Genomic DNA, 10,595 nt, shown 5'->3' on the forward strand with positions numbered 1-10,595 from the left:
GCTCCCATGTTTCTGAGTAAATCCATGAAGTTCTTCAGTGTCTGCAAACTGGTCTTTGGGGGTGGGAAGGGGATTAAAAAAAAAAACAACTTGATGGGAAAGCAAATACCTGAATTTGAATAATCATTCCCTGTACTTCTGCTGTCACTTCTGTAAAGTTGCTATGGCTGTTGTTGTGATGTTTCTGTTCTGCATTACTTCATTTGGTCAAGTACAAAACATGGATCATTTAAATCAGCGTAATCTTGATCTCAAAAACAATCTGTGTGTTCACTTTGTTGAAAAAAACCAGCATTGCCTTCAAATAATAAAAGGAGACTAATCTTAAGTGCCAAGGTGCCAATTCACTCACTCACCTTCGGGGCAGTTTGCTCAGCCCTTCTGTACATCCCTACTGTCTGGAGCAGTGTGGTTTGATTCCAGGGAAACTCAGAAGGATCCTTCCTGGGACATTCCTCAGTAGAGGCATGAATTCATCTCTTACATATAGCACAGATTTACTGTGCTGTTATAACTTCCTCAGTTCCTTCCTGTTAACAGCAACACACTGCTCAGTCAATACACTGCTCAGTAATTAAAGCATCTGCAAGACCTCCAGTGCTCATTTTGTACAGAGCAAATCCAAAATATTATTTGTGAAGATCCTGGCAGAAGAGAGTTCATAGCAACTCCTAGTTCCCATGGGAAGTTGATAAGTACTACTGAATCATCAGCATATTTCAGTAAAACTTCAGTAGCAGTTCTGAATTCATCCTTATTCTTGTGCATTCTTCAAATATTCCTACATAACAAAAGTTAAAATAAAAAATTCACATAAACCCTATTTTTTCAAGGTCTCTATTAGAACATGAATTGTTCTTTTTATATCAACTCCTTCCACGCTACCAACATTCATAGCTGCAAACTGATTTTGTCACCGAGTGCTGCACAAAAAATCCCTTACCAGCACTTAGTACCAAGTCTCCAGCATCACTGACTGTACTGTCATCTCTGCCATCCATCATACATGAGCGCTTGTTTTTTTTTCCATAGGGCAAATGCACCATAACTGCAGGTTTTAAGAGACTTGCTCTCCTACCCAAAAAATGCCAGCCAGTCCCAGGTTTCCCATCCATAACCATGGGAACTACACAAATCTACTACCAGTCAGGGCAGGAAGATGGCAAACACTGGTCTTACACATTTGCCAAGTTCTCAATTCTTTGGTTTTCACTGATTCAGCTTTGATTCTCTCACATACAATCCATGAGTTGTTTCAACTCACTTTCTGCTCTATCTTCCTATTTTCAGATCTCTGCCAAGTTCTTTAATATGTCAATATCTTTAGCATTATCTTTAACACATCAACAGTGTTTAACTAGTGGGCAAGTAAGCTCAAGGACTTTGGAAGTACAGTGGCTATCATGCCTCAAGCCAAGCAAAGAACATTTTAATCTTTACCTTCATGTGGGAAGTTTTTATTGTACCAACACTCCCCAAAACCACTTTTAGTAACTTTGCATTTTCATCAGCATGTACAAACGCTGTTTGAGTTATACGATGAATAAATACGAAGAAAAAAGCTTTTCCCACAACAGCCTTGATGGGTTACTTTTAATCAAAATCAGTTTAATGATTGATAAGCTCTAGTATTTCCAGCAGCAAATCATAAGTGGTTGACTGTTTCCAGATACAGTGAAAAAAAAAATGAAGATAGTATAACTACATAAGCTAGCATATTTAGTTAGTTTACCGGTTGTCAAACACAGGAAAAATTGAGGGTTTAACATGTAAATTGTCATGACCAAGAGCAAAAATTAAATGAGTATTTTTTAGGAAACAGAAAGTTCAACTATATAAACTTACGGAATCATTGTTTCCAACGCTTACTCTTGATCTCTCACAAAATTACTTTTGACATACTTCCTACATCAGAAACCAATGAGCACAAGTTTTCAGTATCTGATTAGTATTTAGGGGGGTAGGGGATGTCCCATACGTAAACTCAGTACAGTTGCTACTTTGAAACATTCTTCACTCCTGCCCCTTAAGCAAATGGAAGAATACAGCAAATACCTGTTTCGTAGTATCTTTTGTTTGCTCTTTCAGCTTGCAGAGGCAGTGAAAGGCCATTCGGTGTGCCTGTGCACGCCTTAATGAAGAGATCTCTTCCTTACGAAGAGAACAAATGCATCCACAGCTGATTTAAGATTAGCCATACAACAAACCTGTTTCATTCAACACTGCAGGGAAAATAGAAGTGGGTATATTGGAGTGTGAAATCCTAAATCTCTAACAAGATCCTCTCTACTCCTGTATTATCTTCCTCAGTCCCTGTCAGCAAGGATGTAGTGCTGTTTGCAACAGCTGCTGCATCTGCCTGTAGCTCCTCAGCTAGTGCGAGGAGGAGACAACACACAAGAGGGAACATTTCCTCTTTTGTACTGTTATTTTATTTTGTAGTAAGATCCATGTAGTATATAAAATAAAACAGGAAAAAAATTAACCAAGCCTATAAAATAAGAGTTCAGATGACAAACCACGACAGCTCTGCTTTCATGGTTTTATGATGATGTCGCCAGAACTCATGTACTGTTTACCTTGTACTTTTACAGTTCTCTAGCGTATGAACCTACATAAAAAGCTGATATGTTCCAATTAAGCCATAGTTAAGTGACAGATGTAGAGGAAAAAGAAATGGCTTTCTTAAGCCACAGCTGCCCTTGACACAGGTTACAATGATGTCTAACTACACTGTAATGCACATTATACCAAGAACCTTGAAAAAGCCTCTGGGAAAACAGGTTCACATTAAGCATTTTAAAGAAAGGTCATAAATACCGCACTGGACCAACAGTACCTCCCAATGTCCTCCTTATGCCCGAGGAGCATTTGTGGGTTTTAAGAAGCTACTACATAGATGACACCAAACCTAGAGGTAGGTTAAAGGCAAAGGTAAGTTACAGGCAAAAAAAATAATATCCCTTTAGAGCTAGTCACTGCACTAACTGCCCAGCAGGAGGCAAGGCAAAACGTCAACAGCTCTTTCCTCCCACCTTAAACATTGCTCACACCGTGCATTTAATTCCTAGTGCCGTAAGAATGACAGTGGATCATCAGCTGCTAGTAAATGCAGTCAGGCCAAGAGAACAGCTTGAAGTTATTCAAGCAAAAATCTGTTACTGTGCAAAACTGGTGCATTGGACTATTACCAACTAGATCTCCAAGTTTAGGAAGTGACCTCATGGTAGAGAACCAAGGTGTTTGTTTTCCTTTTGACATGGGAAATAATCTACGTAATCAACAGGAGAACATACTGCTAAGCCTATGTGGAAGGAGTCAAACATCAGCTTGTCTCAAAAGGTTAGCGACAAGAAAAAAAGTTGAGAAAGGCTAAAAAAAAAAAGCACACTTTTCTGACACCAAGTTTTCTTTTTTAAAAAGTTACTGTATCAAACAAGCTGGTAAAACAGCTCGTCTTCGGTATCATCTGGGATCAACATAAGGTTGGTAACAAATATGCGTACATTTCAACAGGGATGAGAAACATATCTGCAAGTACAATAGTTAACAGCAAATTAAACCCAAGTTTTAATGGTGTAATGCCTTCAGGTCAAAATGTGGACAAAATTTTAATCTTAACTACCTTCTGTGCACTATTTGGTGATAATCAAAAGTAACAATGCTGAAGATTCATTTTATTTCTACTTCCAAAGGAAAAGGGGAAAATGTTAAATAAGTGTTCTCCAATTTGTTCTCCACTATATGTACACCCACACACATACACACACGCACATGCACACACCCCTCGAACTGCACTGACATTTCTATTTGACCAAAAGAGTAGATCCTGGGAGTAAGTGCAAAATGCAAAATCAACTGACAGAAAATGCTGAACAAACAGCATCATAAAAATACAAAATATTTATATTACTGAACTATTAACAGATGATGTTCTCTGTTTCTTTAAAACTTTGGAACCACATAGCTGATTTCTTAAATCTAGTCCATGCCAGCTTCCAGAAATATTAATGTTTTAGTTAGCTTCATTCTTTGACGCTTCATCAAAGTTTTCTACAAGATCTGAAAGAGATGAAGATATTTAATACAGTAATGTCCAGTAACATTACCTTCACAAGTTTAATGAAACTGCATATATTACAGGAAAGGTTAAGTAGTTCTCAAATATACTTAGGTACACCATTTTTTATGGGCAGATTTCAAAGGGCTTCAGAAAATATGGTTTGGTTGCACATATACAAACAACCAGAAACGCAGGAACACTCAGAAGCATGGAAGTTCTAACATGAAGTGATTAAGATCTGATTTTCAGAGGTGCTCTACTAGCTGCAGTTGAGTCTTGAGCCACCAGCATTCTTTAAAGAACGCCTGAAGTTAGGCATCCATTAGCTGTTATACTCCAGGAAACAGAAAATTTTAGAGAACTGAGTTTTTATGCAAGGTCACAAAGAAATAAACCAGTGCCAAAGCACAAGGAATTGAACCTCTGGGTCCACCAGTTTGTTTTAGCTAATACATCATCCTGATGGACACAGTAGAATGTGGTGACTGACAGACAGCTATTCACTGACAAATCAAGAACTTAAAACATTTAGTTATTGAAACTTTCAGACACTGAAATCAGCTTTGTTTTTTCTACTACAGAAACAAAAATTCCCACCTCAGACTCTGATTTAAAGACAACCTGATGACTATGCCAATCACATCATTTTGCAGCGCTAAAACCCTATTTGGATATTTAGATCACCTGTTCAGCTTCCTGAAAGTGTTTTAACCTACTTTTGCTTAATAATTAAGCCACTTGCACAAGGTAAACTTTTTTCAGAAGCTGGAATCCAAAGCCATGTTTTAATGCTGCCCAGTATATGAAGCCTCCCTTAGCAAGTGAGGAGTACAATCAGATCAAGAGCTAAATATTTAAATCCATGAATCAAAACATTTATACATTAAATGGACATACAAGGGTGTATGTGCTTACCTGGGACATCATCATCTTCTTCATCAATATCTTCAGATTTTGGTGCTTTACTATCCAACACTATAAAAAGAAATTTGGTGCTGAGTTCCCATTATACAGAACTCTGACACAAAATAAAAAAAACTATACAGGTAAAAAAAGAAAGCATTTCCCCAACCTCCAATAGTGACAAACACACAAATGACTGGGTATCAACAGTAAATACCATGACCAAAAGGTCACTTGTGAACATTCTTATACCAAAGTATTAGCACAGCCATTTTCAAATGCTGTGGGGTATTAATGCAGAGCTAACGAAAGATCAAACGATACAGAAAAAACCCAGTGTGACTAAATCTTGTAAACAATGTCATGAGTTTCAATGCAATGATACCGTGGTACCTATCAGGGACCAACATATTATATGATTCGACTACCAAGGGGTCACGACTGTAGGAGAAAGTATTTCTGTATCAAGGGTCCTGCATCAAACCTAGTCTTCTGTAAGTAAAAATAAACTAGAGAACTGCAAGAACTTACAAAATAAAGGAAAGTACTTCTTCTCATTGGTCTGACCTCCTGTACTATCTGAAGAGAGTACAGCAAGTATCTGTTGGTACTGAGGTTGTATCAAAGAAATATGCTTATGATGATCCATCTTTCTAAATTTTAACAGGTATTTTACTATTGGTAAAGAAGTAGGAAAAATAAATCCTTTACTTTCAACTAAACTCTGAACATGAAATATAAAAGAAATTAAAAGTTATTGATTTAGTAGGAATAACTATTTGTTGAAAACATTAGAACAGGTAATGTATTTTCCAGTTCCAAATAAAGACAATTGCAACATGTCCAACTACAGTCTTTTAAATGGCCATAACAGTCTAAACTGGAACTGTCCCCAGACTCCATTTCTTAAAAGTAAAATTACGGTAATAGTTACATCACATACACACCCACCCACCTCATGTTCACAGGGTTTTAAAATGAGAAGAAAATAAAAGAATCACGTTAAAAACTAACTTTTTTTTTACTTTGAACGAAATCTTTGATTTTTAATTAATTTTTAAAAGTCTTGGTTTAATTCCAAAGGGTATTATAGAGCAGAAAACAACATGTTTCTTCCTCTACAGCCACAACAGAAATATGATTTGTATGAACAAAGAAAACAGAATCAATTCCCTGACAAAAAGAACCTGTTGAGTTTTTCCAAGTAAAAATGTGAACTTCCCTTCCTAAGTGTTTTGTTATACACAGTTGTACACCTGGAATCATGGCATGCTTGATTTAGCAAATTTATTTTTTTTTAATCAGGGTCTGTCTATATAGAATCTTGAATCAACAAGAACAGAAAGAATGTTCCCACACACACACTATATTTCCACAATAGTGGCAAATGAATAAAAGCATATATGCTTTTGATCACTTTTTAAGTCACACATGCTTTTGTTAAATTTGGGTTAAAACTTTTAGTACTTCATACATTGTTTAAATTGGCTATGAAGGATTCCAGAAAGACCTACCTTGTCTTGGGAATTGTTCAGCTAACTTCCTGAGACTTGTTAAGCTGTCAGCACCAAGCTGGCTTAAGATGCCTGGAAGCATTTCTGTGATCGGTTTAGCCTCTGCATGACCAGTAATTGCAAAAGTGTTAGCAGAGAGGGAAGCTTGAACCTTAGGGTTGTTGAAGTGAATAACTGTTCCATCATCTTTTATCATGTTCACCTGTTTAAATATATTAATAACATTTACCAAAATGTTGCAGCATCTTGTTGAACAAACATGATAAGTTATTAATTCAAATCTAGATTTGAATTAATTAAAATATAAAAAAATACAAAACTAGCACTCCCAGAGAATAACATAACCATGATAAAAGCACCTGGAATTAGCACCACCTAAACTGGAAATAAAATCTGAGTTAACAGTAAAATATGGGTTCATACATGCTATATGAAAAGGCAGAATTTAAGAGCTATGGTTCCTTGAAAAAATACAATTACTAAGTAATAAATATGCAAGGATTGTATGTTATCATACAGTTCATGTGTATTTCTAAACACAGGCAAAAAACATACATAGGTTATTAGATTGTAAGGTCTAAATGAGTTAGTATGAGGAATATCTAGGGGAACAAAAAAACCCTTCAGCTCTGTGGTAACTCTTCACAAAGAAAAAGTTCTAACAGAAAAGCCTTGCCACATCAGTTTAAGACACTGCCTTTCACAGCTATCTGTGTCACCTATCGGGAAAACATTATTGTTTCTGCAGCAGAATTGGCAAAGGCACAAGATTCATAATCTGGCCTACTTGCTGAAACTGCCCAAGGGAAGGATGCTTCCCGCTTCTATACACGCAGAACTGGAGGTCTAGGTACCAACTGCACTAGAACAAGCTTCTATGCCTTTGCAATAATTCCATGATGACTCTTTTAAGACTAAGGACATCATACAGCGATCCTACTCTCTTCCTCTTCCCTGGTTTTCTGAATCACCAAGAATTAAGTTTTACAGCCTGTACAGCAGCCTGCTTTGCTCCTACTATCAAAGTTTATACTGGCATGTTTGTACGGGTTTATGTTATGTTTTTAACTTAAAGGGAGACAGAAGGGAAAGTTGAAAAGTTTTTTCTTCTGGGCATTGCTAAACTACAGTTATGTGGAAAACAATGCTGTCTGAAAAAAAGAAACGCTCTACCCATCCAACCAAGCAGTAGTAATAAACTTACGTGACAAAACTCATAAGCACTGTTTTTAGAAGTTACAGGGAAAAAACAGGAATTTGGAAACTAAAGAAGAGATCTAAAAATATAAAAACATGTAAGTTATTAATCTTCACACAGCAGCAGAGTTCAAAATCTGGTTTGACAGGAAAATCAGGTGTGTTGCTTTCCTGCAAAACTAAAGGATGTCCTGTCCTTTGCACATGGGGAAATGGTAAAGGCTTCAAAAGCACAGCCATCCTCTTACTTAAAAGCCTCTTTTAAAAATCACACAGATGAGTTACTAATGTTTGACTCAACAATTCTAGCCTCCCCAAACTCTTCTACCTACACACAGTTTACCAAGGTCAACTTCTGTCCACCTGAACACAACAACATGCTGCAATTATGTACCCAGCTATCAAGGTAGAAGCATGCTGCATTATCTTCCTTCACATGAAGACATTTAAAATCCTTAATGACTGTGTCTGAATAAAGATCTGATGCTCCGTGTGAAAACAAACAAACAAAAAAAACCAAAAAAGCAAAAAAACCTCCACAAAACCCCAGAACTGTGTCTTTCTTTGGGCTGGTATAGCTCAGTATATACATATCAAGCTTAAGAAAACAGACAAATTGAAGTGTTTCTGTAGCAGAGGTATGAAAACTTACAGGCAAACCAGGCTTCTACACTGAATCTGTATTTGCCTTTGGAAGAGAGGTAAGCACTAAGTGGCCTCTGGAAGTAACCTGCAATCCTGCTTAAATTAATTAATCACAGATTAAATATTGTGCCTCTTGAACTCAATATTACTGTAGTAATATTGGTTAATGATAAAGGAACACGCCCTCCTATGTATAAGCATCACTCTCTACAGCGTTATGGAAAAGTCAGTGTTTCAGTTCGTATTTTATACATGTAAAATAGAGGTATTGAAGGTACATCTAAAACCTTTATATTCCTCCTTACATTAACACAGAAGCTGGTTCTGCAGAGTTTTTGCTGTCTTGTAAGAAACATCATCTCCTGTGCCTACCACAAACAATTCTGGCAATTTTCATGAAGTAAAGGGACCTAATTTTGATAATACAGACCCGCAAGTTCTTACTCCAGGTATTTTTAAGCTTTTCTTTCTATCTGCACCACACGACTCTTGCTTTAGATATGCCTGCAGAGTACATGTGTTTACTGCTCTTCTCATTAGAGTAGGTAATCAAGTTCATAATGTCAAGAAACAAGAGAAGTTTTGTTCTGCAATGAATGCAAGACACATACATGACAAACAGCTTACTAGCTTCTATAATCACTATCTGGCCAGTAGAACCTTCTCCCTTCTTTGTCTAGGTACGCATGCATTAAAGTGAATGAGACAACAATCAATCAAATAACTTTACCTATCAGCAACCAGACCTGTAAGTTTTTGCAGGGAAGAGAAAACTGTTGTTAAAAAAACCCACACACATCACGACCAAAACAATATAGTCAATTTAATTTCAAACATGAAACACTTATCACTATACCTCTTCAATGCCAGCAATGTTATTTACTGCCAGTTTTTTGAGGGAACTCTGAAGTTTTTTGTCATCCGCTGTAGCTGTTCTGTGCACCACCTTCTTCTTTCTGCGAGCTGTTCCCTGGAAAAGAACCAAGTGACAACAGTCAGCTATGCTCAAAATACCCTAACACTTTGATTTTGAAAGTTGTATCGCACTTTAAACAACAAACCTTTAAAGTTATGAGAAAACTCTGTAGTCAAAAATGCTTCTCAACTTATTTCCCTTCACCTAGAGCTTTAGTTGTCAGTCTCAATTTTAAGGTTTTTAAGACCAAAAAGATACCAAACAGCAGCAGTACTTTCCCTTCCTACAATACAGATTATAAAAATACTATTTACTATTAAGCAATATATAAGAAAGTTTCCCCAAGAACTTTCATTTTTTCCAAGATGAAGCACGAATACAGTGATTTAAAAAGGTCACACTTTCGTAACCAAGTAATTCATGGTTTAAATTGTTCCACACGCAGCAATTTCAGAATTTCTACTCTGCAAACTTTTGTACAACCCCACCTATGGTTAGGAGATGAACACCCACGCTGAACAAATGACATGTTTTTGTCATATTAGCTACCTGCTGGCTCAGAGAAAAGAAACAGCTCATTGCAGAGTCAGATAAGCCCTGGAGCTGTGCACAAAGGAACTTCCCAACAGGGAGAAGAGAAAGGCAGAACTTGGACAACTAACAGGTTAGCTTAGCTTCAGCTTTCACAGGTCACAACAAGTCACTGAATTAAAAAGAAAGCTTACACACTGGAAACTACTTATCTAGCAGTTGTGAACTGGGAGAAGAATTGCATTTCAGGTAGCAGTACTATGATCCAGATCACACAAAACTGTATTTTTCAAGTCTCAGAAGCATACTCCCCCTCCAAACTAAAGCCTATGCTTTGAAAAACAAATTTCAGAGATGTTGCTCCTTCAACCTGTAAATTACAGAAAACAGTACATCTTTGATGGTTTTCTTACCTTTCCTCCTATTCGGACCTGCGCTTGAAGCTTGGCCAGCTTTTCTTGGTTCATAGTGCTGTGTCTAAAGAGTAAGATACAAATTCAAGTTAACCATCAAAACACTAAGAAAAAAATTCCACAGTCCATTTAAAAAGTACTCTTAAAATTGCAGTGGGTTTTTAAACTTAATAGATTTGCCAAAACAGTGTCTCAAACAAATACACATAAACAAAAAGTTTTAACGCCACACCGCCTAAATAATACAAAGTGGTCCAGCAGCAGTCTGTTTAGCTGAAGTGTCTGTACCACAGCGAGGTAAATCAACAGGACATTTCATATTGCATCAGTCTGAGGTACCAAATGTAAATTTCCAAGTATGCCTGTTTACTGTTCGAACCATTTGACTGAACTACTGACTCAGAACAGACACA

The 10,595-nt window shown here is 36.9% G+C and overlaps 1 protein-coding gene across 1 annotated transcript; it reads right to left on the bottom strand.

The window, feature by feature from the left end:
- Positions 1-1,583: 1,583 nt before the first annotated feature.
- BTF3L4 (basic transcription factor 3-like 4) lies at positions 1,584-10,248 on the bottom strand. The gene is made up of 5 exons (XM_009702082.1): positions 10,183-10,248; positions 9,179-9,292; positions 6,481-6,682; positions 4,979-5,038; positions 1,584-4,062 (listed from the first exon to the last, which is right to left on the bottom strand). The coding sequence occupies exons 1-5, from the start codon at positions 10,234-10,236 to the stop codon at positions 4,016-4,018; spliced, it is 477 nt and encodes a 158-aa protein (XP_009700384.1). The 5' UTR covers positions 10,237-10,248; the 3' UTR covers positions 1,584-4,015.
- Positions 10,249-10,595: the final 347 nt, after the last annotated feature.

The sequence above is a fragment of the Cariama cristata genome, unplaced genomic scaffold, assembly GCF_000690535.1.
Source record: "Cariama cristata isolate BGI_N322 unplaced genomic scaffold, ASM69053v1 scaffold16036, whole genome shotgun sequence".
In the NCBI taxonomy this organism is placed as follows: Eukaryota; Metazoa; Chordata; class Aves; order Cariamiformes; family Cariamidae; genus Cariama; species Cariama cristata.

Excerpts from the sequence above, each read along its gene's own strand:
- BTF3L4 (XM_009702082.1), bottom strand. The coding sequence starts at position 10,236 with ATGAACCAAGAAAAGCTGGCCAAGCTTCAAGCGCAGGTCCGAATAGGA. Across the intron at positions 9,293-10,182 it reads AGGTCCGAATAGGAGGAAAG|GGAACAGCTCGCAGAAAGAA; the intron begins GTAAGAAAACCA and ends GTTCTTTTCCAG. Across the intron at positions 4,063-4,978 it reads AGAAGATGATGATGTCCCAG|ATCTTGTAGAAAACTTTGAT; the intron begins GTAAGCACATAC and ends CATCTCTTTCAG.